This window comes from Vicia villosa, linkage group LG6 (assembly GCF_029867415.1).
Source record: "Vicia villosa cultivar HV-30 ecotype Madison, WI linkage group LG6, Vvil1.0, whole genome shotgun sequence".
NCBI classification, from domain to species: domain Eukaryota; kingdom Viridiplantae; phylum Streptophyta; class Magnoliopsida; order Fabales; family Fabaceae; genus Vicia; species Vicia villosa.
Window position 1 is genome coordinate 149,542,718 of NC_081185.1, and position 18,449 is coordinate 149,561,166.

General features: G+C 32.2%; 2 protein-coding genes across 2 annotated transcripts; one reads left to right on the forward strand and one right to left on the reverse strand.

The window, feature by feature from the left end:
• The first annotated feature begins 381 nt into the window (after positions 1–381).
• Positions 382–3,360, forward strand: LOC131614977 (uncharacterized). Its single transcript, XM_058886501.1, has 7 exons — positions 382–601; positions 694–898; positions 1,149–1,239; positions 1,499–1,888; positions 1,984–2,088; positions 2,403–2,585; positions 2,668–3,360. The coding sequence occupies exons 1-7, from the start codon at positions 382–384 to the stop codon at positions 3,358–3,360; spliced, it is 1,887 nt and encodes a 628-aa protein (XP_058742484.1).
• A 5,463-nt stretch (positions 3,361–8,823) lies between these two features.
• On the reverse strand, positions 8,824–10,122 carry LOC131612730 (short-chain dehydrogenase reductase 3b-like). The gene is made up of 2 exons (XM_058884486.1): positions 10,036–10,122; positions 8,824–9,661 (listed from the first exon to the last, which is right to left on the reverse strand). Exons 1-2 carry the CDS (start codon positions 10,047–10,049, stop codon positions 8,878–8,880), a joined length of 798 nt encoding a protein of 265 aa, XP_058740469.1. The 5' UTR covers positions 10,050–10,122; the 3' UTR covers positions 8,824–8,877.
• Between the last annotated feature and the right edge of the window lie 8,327 nt (positions 10,123–18,449).

The window sequence follows — 18,449 nt, forward strand, 5'->3', positions numbered from 1 at the left end:
AATAGTTTTTTGAGGTGGTGGGTTGGAGAGATTAGTTGGATATTAAATATAGTAATGAACTAATGATAAAATAAATAATGTGTATTTGTAAAATCTATATAGAAGGTAAGCTTTTATACTCTTCAACAAAAAAAAAAGAAAGTCTGATCATTACTAATGTGTATTTGAAATAATATTTACAAATTGGTCATAATTGATTTGATCATCAAATTTGAAAAATCTAAACAAATTCAAAATTAAGGTTGTTGTTCTTTATTGAGATAATGTTAAGATTATTATCAAATGTAACAATTTGCACCATACACTCTTATTTTGGGTCTATATTATATTGAAAAGTAACATTGTTGTATTGCTATTTTGCAGTTATTTTGAGAGGAAGAAATGGAGAAAAGTAGAATATTTTTGGTGGTGCTTATGTTGTTGCAATGTTGGGTAGCTATGGCAGAGGCTGAGTATTTGAAATACAAAGATCCAAAGCAACCATTGAATATTCGAATCAAGGATCTTATTAATAGAATGACCTTGGAAGAGAAAATAGGTCAAATGCTTCAAATCGAGCGTACGGTTGCTTCTACTGATATGGTCAACAAGTATTACATTGGTAAGTTTTTGTTAATAATATGATTATTCATTGTGAATCTAAACTGCGACGCCAAGGTTTGTGATATTTATCTGTGTGAAAAATTACTACAGGGAGTCTTCTGAGTGCTGGTGGAAGTGTTCCTAAGGTGAATGCAACTGCAAATGATTGGGTTGATATGGTGAATAAGTTTCAGAAAGGTGCATTGTCGACTAGGCTTGGAATTCCAATAATATATGGAGTTGATGCTGTTCATGGTCATAACAATGTTTATAATGCTACTATTTTTCCTCACAATGTTGGTATAGGAGCTACAAGGTAAATAAATAACCATTATACTTATATTTATTGTTGTTTCGTAATGAAACCAAAGTTATCCATAAATAAGGAGTTAGAGTTTGATGCGGTCTGATTTTGACCATTTGATGTGATGGAAAAGGAGCTCACTTGCAATATTAGAACCTCAACACTATTGGGCCTTTGCCATTTAGGTTTTGTGGGCCGCTCGGAACAATTATATTTTGTTATGTTTCTTTGTATTGATGATTTAGTTTCTTTGAATCTGCAGGGATCCTCAACTAGTGAAGAAGATTGGTGATGCAACTGCTCTTGAAGCCAGAGCGACCGGAGTTTCATATCTCTTTGCTCCTAGCATCGCGGTAATTAAGATAATCAAAATTACATATATGTCAATCACAAATTACAAAAGATAGTCGTTGTTCAAATTTTGCTACGATGTAACGTTGTATTGTGATTATTGCCACTATTTGACAATTTTGTTCTATCTTATAAATGTCGTATTTGAGGGTGTGTAAAATATTGCCTATAATTATTTCGTCACATTTAAGTTATGATTAACCAACACTGGGTCTTAGAAAACTTAAGAAGGTCTTGCTTATAAAGTATATGTTTGTATAGGTTTGTAGAGATCCAAGATGGGGTAGATGTTATGAAAGTTATAGCGAAGATCATAAAATTGTTCAAGCTATGACCGAGATCATTCCAGGATTGCAAGGTGATATCCCTCCAAATTCACACAAGGGTGTTCCATATGTTGCTGGAAACAAGAAAGTAGCAGCTTGTGCAAAACACTATGTTGGTGATGGTGGAACGATAAAAGGAATCAATGAGAATAATACAGTTATAACTAGACATGAATTACTTAGCATTCACATGCCAGCTTACTATAACTCAATTATTAAGGGTGTCTCAACCATCATGGTTTCTTACTCAAGCTTGAATGGACAAAAAATGCATAGTAATTACGATTTAATCACAAGATTTCTCAAGAACACGCTCCATTTTAAAGTAACAATTTACTTCATAAATCTCTCATTTCATATATTAAATGTTGGTGTTTATCAGTATATGTATGCTTAAAATTTTGTGTTTATATTTTGCAGGGTTTTGTCATATCAGATTTTTTTGGACTTGACAAGATAACTTCACCTCCTCATGCTAACTACACAAATTCAATTGAAGTTGGAATCAATGCCGGTATTGACATGGTAAACTATGATTTTTTTTTTCAATTTTGTTGGGTTGTATTTTTATAGTTAGGAATCAAAGTTTTCTTTTTGAAAACTCAGAGTCCGTCCCTAGGACTGACTAATCTCCGGGACACCAATTTTATCGTCCATCTTTTGAGGTCCCATTTAAAGTCAGAGCAAAAGTCCTGTATGAACTAACCCAACACATGAATTGTCAAGAATCAAACTTGATATTTAAAAGCTTACAAACACTCACACTCTTTGCGTATAGACCAATGATTTTATACATAGAAAATATGGTCTTTTTAATACTAAACATTGTAATGTTGCAGGTAATGACTGCACGTGACTTTCCAGAATTCATAGATGGCTTATCTTTACTAGTGAAAAAAAATATTGTACCTATGAAAAGAATTGATGATGCAGTGAAGAGAATTTTGAGAGTCAAGTTTGTGATGGGTCTATTTGAAAATCCATTGGCTGATTATAGTCTTGTCGACCAACTCGGAAGTCAGGTTAGCCGACCATCTTCAAGTTAAATATGTTTTTAATCCTTACAAAGTTATAAAACTATACATTTGCACCATAATTTGACAGGAGCATAGAGAATTGGCTAGAGAAGCTGTGAGGAAATCGTTGGTACTATTAAAGAACGGTGAAAATACTGATAAGCCTTTGCTTCCTCTTCCTAAAAAGGCTCCAAAAATACTTGTTTCTGGAACTCATGCGGATAATCTAGGCTATCAATGTGGTGGATGGACGATTCAATGGCAAGGACTTAGCGGTAATAACATTACTAGTGGTACAACAATTTTGAGTGCGATAAAAAATACAATCGACAAAGACACTGAGATAGTTTATCAGGAGAATCCATCTCTCGACTACGTAAAATCAAACAATTTTTCATATGCGATCGTGGTAGTCGGAGAGACACCATATGCGGAAACAAATGGTGATAGCATAAACTTAACGATATCCGGTAATGGAGCAGAAACAATAAACAATGTATGCGGCGGAGTGAAATGTGTGGTTGTGTTAATCACTGGTAGACCTGTGGTTATGTTACCATATGTTGACATAATTGAAGGACTTGTTGCAGCATGGCTTCCTGGTAGTGAAGGTTATGGTGTTACTGATGTTTTGTTTGGTGACTATGGATTTAGTGGTAAGCTTCCAAGGACATGGTTTAAAAGTGTTGATCAGTTACCTATGAATGTTGGTGATTCTCATTATGATCCTTTGTTTCCATTTGGATTTGGTCTTACAACTCAAGGTCTTAAGACTACTTAGAACTTATTAGATTTTGTTGGATGTTGTATGATATAAGTATGTATCTGTAAACTATTTTTGTAATAAAATATCAAATAAAGTCAATATTTTTTTTAAAGTTATCCCAACATGCTCTAGCAAGTAAAACAGTACCGCAATAGAAAATGAATCAACCATATAATATTCATATGTTCTACATTGCAACCAGAATCAGCGTTAAGTTAAAAAGGTTTGTAGAATAACCAAAAAAATTGAAAATTCATAAGTTAAAAACTATCATGTTATTTAACCTCAATTTGGATATTTATAGAATATTATATATAATATATTAATCCAACAACAAGTTTATCAAGCCCCCTATAGTTTAACTACACAAGTATTTGCACAAGATCCAATATTATACCCAATAAATGCAAGACAATCCATCCTTAATTGTGATCCTCCCCTAGCTGCATCATTACACTATTTGAGTTGTTTTCATTGCATCCTCCAACAGTTTCATTGTGTTGGGTATGAGAAGGTGGGGTAACGAACCACATTCCCTAAATATGTGACATAATCAATGCTTATAAATCTTAGAAGCTAGTTTTGTAAAGTTAAGTCTAATGTAGAAGACCTGAATTTGTTAGTTTTAAGTAATATTTCATCTATTAGATGCATTCAAACTGCTATTTCATTGATTCAGTAATATTTCTGCAATTTATTATCAATTGATTTATCAAACTGACTTTTCATGTGTGCACACTATGTGTTTGTTGAAATGTTACAGGGAATTTCCAAAATAAACTATATATTATTGTTCAGCTATTCGGCCGGTAATAATCTAAAATCGCCCTTATATACTAAATATTTCCTTGCAGAAGAATTTCCAAGCAGTGTTGATGGCTGAAATAACAGAAAGCTAGAAGAATCTTGGTAGTTATTGATGAAGAATATGAGAGCATTTTACGCTCTAACATGGAGTTTGAAGAAGATTGCACCGGCAATTAATTTGTATAGTTGATTGTGATTAATCTGTTGTAAACTCTCTTAATTAACTAATTAGTGTATTATGTATATGTGTGTTTTATTTCAGGATGTATTTTCTCATCTGATGTTACGGCAACGATGGAGAAGTATAGCCAACAAGTTGTTGAGTTTGTTTTGGAGCAAGGCAAGTTAATATGTAACGACGTGCAAAATGTAAGTAAGGTATATTAATAAATTATGGTTAACTAATTATAGTTATTTTTTTGTTAGAATTAGTTATACACATATTTGAATTATAAAATTAATTTTGTCGATTTTGGATATTGATTAATGGTAGGGCTTTCATGGGAAGTGTGAGCAACTACTATGCACAGAATGTGAAGTGTCCTGTTTTGATTGTTAAGAAGCCAAAATCAACTGAAGAAGGAGATAAATAATAATATTTAACAATAACTTATCTTTGTTTCTTTTTGTTTTTTCATGTAAATATATAAATACTTTGTAACGTGTAGAATTGGGATATGATGTTTGTGTATGTTGATTCTAAAGGGTGAAAATATATATTTGTGGTTTTATCATAATGATGAAATATTAATTTTGATGAAATAAATCTATACTGTTTGACTGCTTATAGGAGGTTCGGAATTGCGGTTGAAACAAGTTGGATAGCAAATGTATAGATGTTTATTATGAATTATTTTCCTCTTTTGTAATAAATAATTCTTATTTTTTTTTAACATAAATCAAGATTTTTCATTCAGTAAGAATGCTGATACATAGCTAATGTGTAAAGTATCTTAATAATGGTAACTTTTTACCCTGTAATTCTATTTTTTTTTTTGGGATGATAGGTTTTTATTTTAGGAAATGATGTGAGGTTGTAATATTTGTAGCACTTGACAAAGTGAATTAAGTTATGTTGTGTAACGTACTTAAAAATTTGTAGTTTAATTATTATTTTTTAACAATTTTAATTATCAAAATTTGTTTAGGATTAGTCTATAAATGTAATTGTGTGAATGTTTATGATTTATACAACACGTTTTATTACGTAGAATAAATATTTTTTAAAAAATAATGAATTTTTTTCATTATTTTTAATAATAATTTTTCCAAATAAATTAGTAATTAGCAACTTTTTTTAATTATTATAAAAATATATTATTTCCTTAATCATTTAAATGTACTAATTTTTAGATAACCGGAATTAAATATTGCTTTTATAACTATTTTGAATTTTTAAAAGGGAAAAAAGGAAATGCACTGACAGTGTAAAGTATTTTACACTGTCAACCAATGAGAGACATGCATCAGAATAAATCCCATTTTTAATTTTAAAAAACTAAAATTACATGGCAAATTAAAGCATTTTGATTGGTTGTATGTGTAAAACTATTTTACACTGACAGTGCACTATCTTTAAACTCTTTTTAAAATATTATAAAGGTGAATTCTTATTTACCCACCTCAAAAAGATGGGTAAGATTACCTTTAGTGTAAAATGCATTGAAAACATCAAACAATTATTCTATAGGATAAATAATTAAATACATAAAAATTAACTATTATAAAATATATTAATTATACTATTTACTATTATTTATTCAATTCAATATGACATATCTGTTAGAAAATATCTGAAAATAATTTTTTAAGTATTAAAAAATAAAATGAATGTTTTTAATGGGAGAAAATTCATTCCTTTTAAGAAATAAAAGGTGTTTCCTTGAAAATGCATTCCTATTAAAGAATATCTGTTAGATTGATTAATATGTTAGTGTATCTATTTTAGATGATTTAATTTGTTCCATTTCTGTTATTGAATACCTATTATGAAAGAGTCATTTGTTACATTTCTGTTTTTGAATACCTATTATGAAAGAGTGTATTTTTTAGATGAATCAATTTGTTCCATTTCTGATATTGAAGACCTATTATAACAATTTTAATTGATCATGAATTAAATGTGCATAATTTAATTACGGGATAATGTAATATAATAAAAATATGATATAGGAACACTTTAATAAACATGTTTTTAAATTTATTTTAAATTTATAAATGAACTATACAACACGTTTTTGTATGAAGAATAATTTTTAAAAAAACAATTAATGGAAATCTTTTTATAATTTAAAATAATAATTTTTGTATTCAAATAAATTAGTAATAAGCAACTTTTTTTTAACCTATTATAAAAATGTATTATTTCTTTAATCATTTACGTGTACTAACTTTTACATAACAAAAAATAAACACTGCTTTATAACTATTTTGAATTTTTAAAATAATATATAATATATTAATTATACTATTTACTTTACTGTTATTTAATTGGTAAAATAAGCGGATATTAGTTCAACGATTTAAATTTTAATTGGTAAAATAATAATTGATAAATATATTTTCACAAATAAATTACAAATATTTTTTTAATTAGTAAAATAAAAATTGATAAATATATTTTTACTGATAAATTACAAATATTTTTATAAACGGGAAAAAGTAAAAGTCTACTGTTGATATAATTGCTAAATATTTTTATAAATGAGAAAAGTCTACTATTTATACAATTGATTTAATAAACGAGAATAAGTTACATATTTTTTATAAACGTTAAAAAAGTCGGTTGCTGATACAAATATTTTTATAGACGAGCATATGTTACAAATAAAGTCTATTGTTGATACAATTATTTTTATAAACGGGAATAAATTACAAGTAATTTTATAAACGGGAAAATTCTCCTATTAATACAATTATATTTATAAACGGGAATAAGTTACAAATATTTTTATAATCGCGAAAAAGTATATTGGTGATACAATTATATTTATAAACGGAAACAAATTACAAATATTTTTTATAAACATGAAAAATCTACTCATTATTTTTATAAACGGGAATAAGTTAAAAATATTTTTATAAACTGAAAAAGTCTAATGTTGATACAATTATTTTTATAAACGCACAAACATGTTCTAAGTGTTTATATTGGATCAAATATGTATATTGTTGTTACAAATATTTAACAGCACTACTTGCATCAGTGCATAAATGTTGTTACATATTATTAGTTTATATTTGTGATTATGTAAATGTTTATAATCTGTAAAGCAAATTTCAAAATTGACAAATAAGATATTGCAACATGTAATATGAATTTAGATGGAACCCGTGGGATAGCACATGTATCTTACTAGTTATACAGGAAAAATTCAAGCAGGCATCATGAAACTTGTTCCTATTTCATCATAAAATCAAATTGCTGCATAATCTGTACAGACCATGGGAAGCCAAACAATGATCCTGTTGCAAGGCAATCAATCCATGTTTCAAACTTGGCTATCACCACTAAGCAGCAAATGTCATTCCAACAGAAAATAAAACAAAATATGAAGTTGGAGGCTATGGAGAGTCCAAATTTTGGACATACAAACCTTTTCCAGAACCACAGGTAATTCCGGGGAATCGAAACAATACTGAGACATTTGATATAAAGGTTAGAGGTGGCTATGAGTTTTCTAAGGGAGTAAAAATTGATTTGGGTGCATCTTGTAGTAGTAGACAACAAAATGAGCTAGAACATTTAGAGATGGGGACTAATAGAACTTTAATTAGTTAAAATAGGGGGAGGTTTTGAATAACATATCCATAAATCAATAAGTTAATTTTATGAAAGCATATATGGATTTAGAAAATCTACCAGATCTTCAATCTGGACTGGTTAATTTAGTGGCACAGGAAAGTTTAGGCTTATCTAGTACGATCTTTGAGTTACGAAAGAGAGATACTCATCCACCAACCCATAGTCCCATATGTTGTATGCTGATGATAGTATGATTTGCTGTCAGGAAAATAAGAAATCCCTTCAAATCAACCTGAAATCATTTCGATAGGTCCGTGGAGGCATCAGGATATCTTATCAATAAGGACTAGAGTAAGTTATACAGGAAGGCTTGGAAATAAAACTAAAACTGTATATCCGTATTTCATTGAAATTATTGGGAGATTGTATTGTAAATTAATGGTTAAAAATCATTCTTGTGTTTATTCACTTTAACATTAGTAAAAAGTAAAAACTAGCATTTTCCTTATTTAATTATTAAGTGTACTAGTTTGTGATTGTGACATGTACATCATTTAGAGTGTTTTTTGTGAATGATATCATTTAAAAATTGTGGTTGTGTTTAAATAAAATCAACTTGTAAGACAAAATTGGCCCCCACTTTTAAACATGCACGAAACTCTTAACAAAATTCGACCAAAATTACAATAAAATGATGGGGACAACTTCTCTACCCGTCACAAAAAGATGGGTAGTGTACATTCCACCAATCAGATGATACCATTTAATTTTTATGTATTTAATTATTTATTATATAGAACAATTGTTTGATATTTTCAATGCATTTTACACTAAAGGTAACATTACCCACTTTTTTGAGGTGGATAAATAAGAATTCACCTAAAATGATATACTAGAATGACAAAGACTTATTCCATGTATTTTAAAAAAAAGAGACAAAGTTTTACTAGGTCCTAAAAATAGGACACACAAATTTAAATCTAGTTTTTGACAATACTAGGAAAAGAAGTATTAATGACAGAGAAGCCACCATCAACCACCAAGTCATGTCCACTAATATAAGCAGATTCATCAGAAGCAAGAAACAAAGCAGCTTCTGCAATATGCTTACTCTTCAATGTAACTCCTTTCAAATTACCACAATCATTTGCATTATCTTCAACTTCACTCACTTCCATCTTCAGTGCTCTACATACAAGAGGTGTAGCAACTAAATACGGCGAAATAGCATTCACTCTAATCCCATAACCTCCAAGCTCACCACACGTTGAACGAACAAGTCCTACAAGACCATGTTTGGATGTGACATAATCATGGCCAGCACTTCCAGCAACAGAGGCAGCCGCACTAGCAGTGCATATTATCGATCCTCGGATTTTTCGATCCACCATGACACGAGCAGCATGCTTGATTGCTGCAGCCGCGCCTCGAACATTCACAGCAATGGTGTTGTCGAATTTGTTCAAATCAAATTCGAGTATGCTAGACAAAGGACCTGGAATTCCGGCATTGCTGAACATGATGTCTAAGGTGCCATATTTCTTCAAGGTGAAGGATACAGTTTGTTCAACTTGTTTTTCATCTCTCACGTCACAGTGGTGGTAACTCACTTTTTCTAAGCCGATTGAAGTTGCGAGATGGTGGCCTAATTCGTCGTTGATGTCCGCTATAACTACGAATGCTCCGTGTTGGACAAATGTCTTGACTGTCTCTTCTCCTATTCCGCTTGCTCCTCCGGTCACTATAGCAACCTTACCCTCCAACCTATGACAAAATATATAGATCAGGATTTATCACATAACTCTATTATATACCATTATAGATTTCAGCGCCCCTTAACACCAACACATCTAAAAAGAGACATGCTTGCTCTATTAAATTTATTAATTTTTAAAATTATTATAGGTATGGATGTGTCAGGGTGTTTTATGATGTTATGTCTCTCACATTGCTTACTAAGTTTATGGATAAAAAACTCTATCAAGATTGATTAGTATTAGATAGTAGTGGTAGATATTCTATACGTATAACAAGGTTATCAAAACAAAACAAAACAAAAAGAATTGTGAGAAGAAACTACTAGCAAGAAAAATGTTTTCGGAAATGAAGAAAGCCAGATAATAAAGATAGCACCATGCCTTTGTTTTGACATTGAAGATACGATGAGCTACCTTGCTTTGAGTTATGAATTTTTTGCTATGTGTATCTAATGATCTCTCCACTCCTTTTTATAAGAAAAAAGAGAAATTAAATATATATAAAATATTTTTTAAGAGGAGGGAGAGATGTACGGGAAATATATCATCCTCATAAATAGATAGATGAATACCTCTATTTTGGAATAAATTTTAAGTTTAAATATGATAGCGGTCCTCATAAATATAGTCATTTATACATGTTTCGATAAAAAAATCAAAATAAATTGAAACTTATTCGAAATGCCATAAAAATTTACAGATGCTTTATGTGTTATGAGATAAATAAATTCCTGCAAAATATTAATATAAAACTCAATCATATGCAAACGTTTTCCTTGTTTTCCTTTTATAGAAGATCAACTCGTAAAAAAATTAGTATTTAATTCATATCAAGTTAAAAAAAATTAATTTTTGTGAGAGATCCTTATAATATTATAAACTTTCTTGCAAAAAATAATGAAAAAATAACTAAGCGTAGATCATAAGAATGATGTGTTTGAATTAGCTATGGACTAGCTACATATTAGCTACAATTTATGGGTTTATGTATGATTTTCATGTTAGCGACAGAATAATCGTAGATATAAATTAAATTTATATAAATAATATAAAATGGGGACAAAATGTCACGTGACATCCATGTCAGCATATTTGCCACGCTGGCATTTCCATGTGTTAGTGTCACATCAGCTCTGTTAGGCGTTGTAAGAGGGTCCAAAAGTGTGGATGAAAAATTTTAGAGGGACCATTCTTTGAAGAAAAATTTTAGAGTGACTAAAATTGAAAATAATTATATTTATGTGCACCAATAACATATTTAACCCTAAATTTTATTTGTGATTAACCAGATGTCAAACACAAATTTAGAAGAAAAAAATCAGATGTCAAACACATATGTAAAAAATAAGTGTATATTTAGGGTTGATGATGTGGAATAGAAGATTGATGATGTGTTGATGCGAAGTTCTTCAATATGGTGGCGTAAATCTCTAGTACGATGGAGACAATTGTGTCTGCAAAGTTAACATCCAACATCAAAGTCAATGAGGTCACAAAGGTATAATTTTGCATTTGTGGAGAAAATTGCACCTATTATTTCGCATAATCGAGCTTATATATGGTTGGCGGTTGAAACGGTCCCTGGTGGACATGGCGTGGATTGCGGGAGACCGTTTGATTGGATCAAGTAACTTAAGATGAACAAATGGCTTGAATCTAATACATGTTCTCTTGAAATGAGTTCACCTATTCATCAATCTAATATGAAAGTATACTGGATTAGGCCCTCCTGTATTAGACCGATATTGTTGAGCCGTTTACTTGGCTAGAAAGATTTATCTCCCAAATCTTTGCTACTACGTATATGGAGCTACGATTGCAACGAAATAATTGAGAGTGACCTTAATATAATTCTTTTTTGCTCCTTTGAATTATCCGGAAAGGTCCCCATATTAAAGATGAAGTTAGAGACGGCCGCACACGTTTAGAAAGAAACCGAAGAATATGTCATAAGAGGGATTATGAGCAACTAAAGAACTAAATCAAATGAATCCTTCCAGAAGGAGAATCACCCAGATCCTTCCTTCCTCAAATTCGAAGCAAGAAATATAATGACCACCCTGACAATTGTGTCGCGGACCAATGTTCATCGAAGGCGGATAAAAGGCCTAATGAGGGTGGGCCAGTTCCCAAGAGAGTTTAGAAGGAGGCGCGCGATGCATAAAATTGACTATACAGGGACCCAAATGTGTTACCATCATATTCTATGCAGTTCTTCCTATCTTTGCTCCCATGAGTGAGTTAAGTAGGAAGGATGCAATAATGGAGATGTCCTATCACATGCACTAAGCAATTATTGCACTGCCCATTGACGCTTCGGGTAAAGGAGAACTCTTGGCCTTAAATAGCTTGAGAAATGTGAGGGATACCTTACAAAAGTGACCAGACTCTTCTCTTCTTAAAAAGGATGGCTTATAGAAGGAGCTTTCTGAGACGAATGGGATTTTAGAATCTGCTCAGAAGGAAGTGGAAGAGCATGGTATCCATTCTTAACTTGCTCCAAAGGTGAAACATCTTGAGGGATTGATAGAGGAAAACAAAAATGCTATTGGCGAATTCTGAACATTGTTATCTAGAATTAAATGTGCTCTTAATGAGGCTAAGGAGCCCTTAAAAAATACGAACACAACTATAGAGGACATGAAGGCTGCTCTGATGCGTGTGACAGAGTCTTACGAGGAAGAGGTAAAAACCCTGATGGAGCAGCTGAAGAAGTTGAAGAAGGAATATGACAATGAAGTTTGTGTTGCTAACCAAGTGATGTAGGCCTCCTTTGATAACAACCTGACCAAATGGAATTTTTATGTTCCAGAATAAAATTCCTCTAATACGAGTTCAACTTAAAGCAGGAGGTTGTAGTAGGAAAGTTGGTCACTCTCGGTGAAACTCTGGCTTCTTAGTCATTGTCTTTCTTGCCTTTTTGTTATTAACTCATGTTCAACTTAATTCATTTTATTTGTTGTCGCCTTATATGATATTGGTCTTTGGCCTAGTATTGTAAACATTACGCCAAATTATTTTGATTTATAATTAAGTTTTTGAATTACTTTGTCTTATAAGTTTATCTTTATGAATGATTTTGTTTTATCATTTTATCTTTATGAATAATTTGTTTTCATCATTTTCCACACAAACTAATTTCTTTATGGCATTTTCTATGGTCACCTTAAAAGTTTATCTTCGTGTTGTATGGCATCTCTTGGGATCGCAACCGATCAAGGGTAAGTTCCCTTTCCCTGCCCTCGAGTGAGAACCTGGTGTGAGACACTGACCTTATTGGGGATCCACCACCCACGCTTTGGAATGACTAGCTACCAACAGGTGGATGTGCCTAGTCTAGTGTTCTGCTATTATTTTTTGATTTGCCTATATACATTCGTCGTTGTTTCGTCAGAGGCTTGAAGTTCTTAACTTTTTTTTTCAAAGTTGGATCCACCGGTGGTGACGGTCTTCTATCGTTCGTTATGTCTTTCATGAAAATAATAATGCCGATTGAATTTGGTGAAATCTGTTTTCACTAGCTTGACCAATGGTATTACACTTGTGAATTTCTATAAACATTCAACATTTATTTAAACAAGAAAACAACTTAATATAGATTCAATTTGGTAGAAATCCATATCCTTTTGGACGAGTTCATCGGGGAAACTTTCAATGGTGTAAGCTATATTGTCCGTACTAGCTTCAACTATGATATAGGAATTAATGTAATAGGTAATAATGAAGGATGTCTCACTGGTTATCGAATAACGCATAGTTCAGTATGCCTAGAAAACATGTGTGAGCTCCTCGATCAAAATTATTTTGTACCTCTTGAGTCTTATTTTCAACGCTCTCAATAACACTCGGTTGACAACTTCATCTTCCCCTTAGTCCGCGGGTGTTCTACTAACGTTTAATGATGCTTGACCTTGAGATCTACAAATATTTTCTTTAGATTCTTGTTTATGAATGGAGTCTCGTTGTCATAGATAACAAATTGGGGAATGTATTATCTCACAAGAATATTATTTTTTGAAGAATTTATAAATGTTGGCCATGGTGATCATTGTTTGGGCTTATGCTTCAATCCATTCAGTAGAATAGTATATGACCCTATTATGAGGCCAGCGATGAAGGCTTCGTACTCATCCTGAGTGTTAATAGTAAGAAATTCGAAACGTAAGGATACTTTGACTAACAAACTCACCTCAACTTTAAGGAAGAGTTATGTGTTGCTTCCCCTACTATTAGATGATTAGTTTATGAAGACGATCCACTTTTTGCATAGTTATGTTATAGCTGGGGTCATTTCTGCATTGATTTTTGCAAAGACTAGGGCTATGAGGTTTTCCATGGTTCGAAGTAGATATCAAACTTAGATATTTTGATCGACCATTTTGTCATCCCTCTTACTAGGCATGCTATGTCGAGGACTTGCATGAGAGGTTGGTCTTTCTGGGCTATGATGGTGTGCACCAAAAAGTAGTGTCACAATTTTCTTGAATTTGTGATTATTGTTAAATTGATTCTCTCAATCTCCTGGTAACGCGCTTTTGGGACAACTAGTTCTTATGATATGAAATATATATCACGTTTAACACACTGCCCACCTCTCGGATGCAGATGGCACTCACCACCTTCAACATAGTGAGGTAATTTTCTCCAACCAAGTGTCTAAACAAGATTGAAAGGGTAGAGAGGGCGTTTTTTTTTCAATGTGAAGGCTTGCTCAAATTTTGGGGTCTAATCAAATTGTACTTATTTTCTTATTGGTCTGTAGTACGGAAGCACGTGTTGGGTTGATCTTAAAATGAATATACTAAAAGTAGTAAACATCCCATTTAATTTCATTATCTTCTTCTTCGTGGTCGGAGTCTCCATTTTGATGATTGTGTCACACTTGTCGGTGCATTTCTCAAGGTTAAGTCTCATATTATATTGTTTCACACGATTGAACATTTTAGTCAGATGGATGTTGTGCAATTATTCTTTGCTGGATTTAACAACCACATCATCCATATGTACTTTTAGTATCGCATTGATTTCTCCTTCAACGATCTTGTCAATCATTCTTTAGTACGTAGCTCTTGAGTTCTTCAATCCAAATAGCATGAGGTGGTTGGTATTATCTGTATACTTTTTGTGAATAGGAATTTGATTGTACTCGATGTTGGCGTCCTTAAAATACAACATCTTGTTGAAATTCGTGTAATCAACGTGAATCCTCCATTTTCTAGATGGTTTTTAACCCGGACAATGTTAGATAACCATTTAATGTACTTCAGTTTAGGAAAATATATAGCTTGCAGGAATCCTTATTGCTTCTAGTGGCCTAGACTTTTTCAAGGGATTGTTGCCTCTTTCTTTGGGCCACGTATCTAACGGAGGAGTCGATATTAAACTGATGAAAAGCTACGACGGGATCGATATCGAGCATATCATCCGAGGAAATTGAAAAGAGGTAGGAATTAGCTTTGAGATATTTAATGAGGTCCATTTCTACTAGGGCCGGTAAACAGGCTTATATTTTCATTGTTCGAGTTTGGTTTTAGTTGAGCTGGACGGTTTTGAATTCTTCATATGTAATTTACCATAGGAGTTTCATTCCCACTTCAGTGGGGACGTCATGCTTGTCATCTATTGTGGCTTCATCCAATTGTGCGTCTAAATTTGTGGTTTTGATGTTCAGTCGATTCCGATATGAAACAATGACCCTTATATCCTCCTCTATTGCTAGATGGTTGTCACAGTTGGATATTTTAAAAATGTTTTACGTATCGTGCGGGATCCAGATAGGTCGTCATGGATGGTAACAAATTTTTCATAGATGTTGTGGTAATTCATCTTTAGGTGGACAGTTGAAGTGTGTCATAAAGAAAAGCCTCTCCAGGATACAATTATAGACGCTTTGCATGGGAGCCCAAAAATTGCACATTTATCGTCCTCGTGTCCTTTCCTTCTTCGAAAGGGACTATTAATTTTATACTGCATCAAGGATGAGTTATAGAATTTTTGAACAACTCCAGATGTGTACCCTTGTAAGGTGATAATCTTCCTTTATCCAATCTGAACTCCTTGAAGAGATCGATATATATTTATGATGTCCCGTGAACTTCCCCTATCAATAAGAATTCCCAATAGAAGCCTTTCATTGGGAACATCATCCACTTTTTCTTTATCTCGAAACCCTATAATCAATCTTTCGCCTTTTAGTTGTTTCATTTCATCATTCGCCCTCAACCTCGAGGCACTTCTCTTTGCGTATCTCAAGATAATCCTTTGGTAATCGAGAAGATTTGAGGAGGTGACATTGTGATCGAAGTTGCAAATGGGACAATGACTTTAGTCGCAAGATCGACGTTATGACAAGCAGCTAATAAAGCAAATTTGGATGTTCCATTATCGTTTGAGGGAATTATTGACAATATGATTGATTAATAAAGTGGCTATGACGACACAATATAAATCATATGACGAATTCGACGTGAAATTTTGTGAGAATTAAGAAGTTGTTTCTCATATACGCTATCGTCAATTAGGCGTATAACAAAGGATTGACCCGTTAATTTACAGCTCTCGGATGCAATGGTGTAGGTCTGTAGTACGGTGGAGCGGGGTGTGCATGCAAAATTAGCACTCCAATGTCCAAGTTAATGAGGTTAGAGAGATATAACTTTTCAAGAGTGAGTGAAATTGTATATATTATAGCGCGGGGCAAACTTATTTATAATTGTCAGTTGCGATTAAAACCGTCCTCAATGGATGCAACATAGATTGCTGGAGATTGTTGGATTGAATCTAACAACTTAAGATGAACAAGGTGCTTGACTCTAGTACGCCTTCTCTTAACAAGAGTCCATATGTTCATGAATATAATATAAGAATATACTCCATTAAACTCTAGTGTATTAAATCAGCCTTTTTTGTTAGGCTATTTAACCGTCCCGAAACAATAAAGAAACTTGTATATATTAGAGTTTGATCTAACTCATCCTTACAAAACTGGTTGGTAAGGTGATGAGTATCCATATATATACTCTTTCAATGCTCTATCTCCAACCAATGTGGGACTTTAGGATCTTCCTAATACACCCTCTCACGTCCAACATTCTTTTTGGTTTGGTGCGTGGATATTAACGGTGGATGGCTCATGGTTCGATCGATAGGTTCTGATACCATATTAGAATTTGACCTAACTCATTCTTATAAAACCGGTTAGTAAGGTGATAAATGTCCCTCTATATATACTCTTTCAATGCTCTATCTCTAACTAATGTGAGACTTTAAGATCTTCGTAATATTATAAAACTCATACATAAAACAGGGAAAATGTTTTATCTTACGTTTCTTTGTTCCACCTTTAATAAAAAGGAAATGCTAACTAATGTCCTCAGGGTAATGGTTAAGACTTTAAAAATAATAAATTTATCTCGGTAATCTGCGTATTTAATGTCTCGAAAATTGAAATATCACATTTTTTATAAAATATTTTTTTTTAGAATGTTTAACCATTGTCCATAGGACACTAGTTAGCAAGATCCTTTAGACCATTTACAATGGGGGTGTTGAAAAAATTATTCAATAGTTGAATGTCTACAATAGTTTGTTGAATGAGGTGTTTAATGTGATGTGGATTAATTGGTGTTGAAAAGATTCAACATGTTGAATGAGAAAAAAGTGGGGCCACATGCAACACTTTACACAATTTTATTGGTTGTTGTGATTATTTAGATTTTATTTTCTTTTAATCATTTAAAATTAATTATTTCATAGTAAATAAATTTTTTATTTATTTTTATTTTTATCAAAATTCATTATTTTTTTCCTCTATAAATAGAGACTTGGTTCATTTGATTTGGACTCATAAAAAAAATTCACTTTTAATTGATAATAGATATTAATATATAATCATAAAAACAAAACTTTAAAAGAAAATAAGAATATGATGTGGGGTAGGGTGTTGAATTTTATTAAACAAAACCATTGTAGTGAAAAAAAATTGAATAAGTGTTGAATTATTAGGTGGAAGAGAGAGAAGATGATGTAGAAGATAAAAAGTGGAAAAGTAGGGTGTTGAATAATGTAACCATTGTACATAGTCTTATAAAACTCATACATAAAACAAGGAAAATGTTTTATCTTACGTCTCTTTGTTTCACCCATGTGACATCGTGGTCCTCTTCAATTGCTCTGAAATGTAGGTTGCCTAGCAGGACACAAAAGTCACATGTCTTTCACTTTGATTTGTAAACTATTGGATCAAACAATGCGTGTCAGAAGCTATAGGAAATGCTGCAGTTGTTTTACGAAACTTCATCTATCCATTCCTGGTCTTCCTCTTAATCTGTTTATGGTCAAAATTATCTATACAACACAATAAGTTCACTAGAATGAATAACTAATTTAATTCAAGTTTAAAAGTGTGATTAATTTATGTACAATTTTGACCATGATGGACGGAACCACTTGATACCAGAACTCGTCCCCGGACCGGACTAAATGGTGGTATAAAGTCAAAAAAAAATTTTTTTTTACCATGAATTAAATTAAGGGTTAATGAACTTTTTCGTCCCTTTAAATATTTCAAATTTCGTTTTTAGTCCCTCCAAAGTTTTCCTTCAAGAAATCGTCCCTTCAAAATTTATCTTCCGAACTATTGGTCCCTAACGTCAAATTTCGTAGCTAATCGGTGGCTAAAGTCGTAGCTAATCTCTAGCAAATTTGACATTAGGGACCAATAGTTTAGACGAAAAATTTTGAAGGGACGATTTCTTAAAGGAAAATTTTAGAGGGACTAAAAACGAAATCTGCAA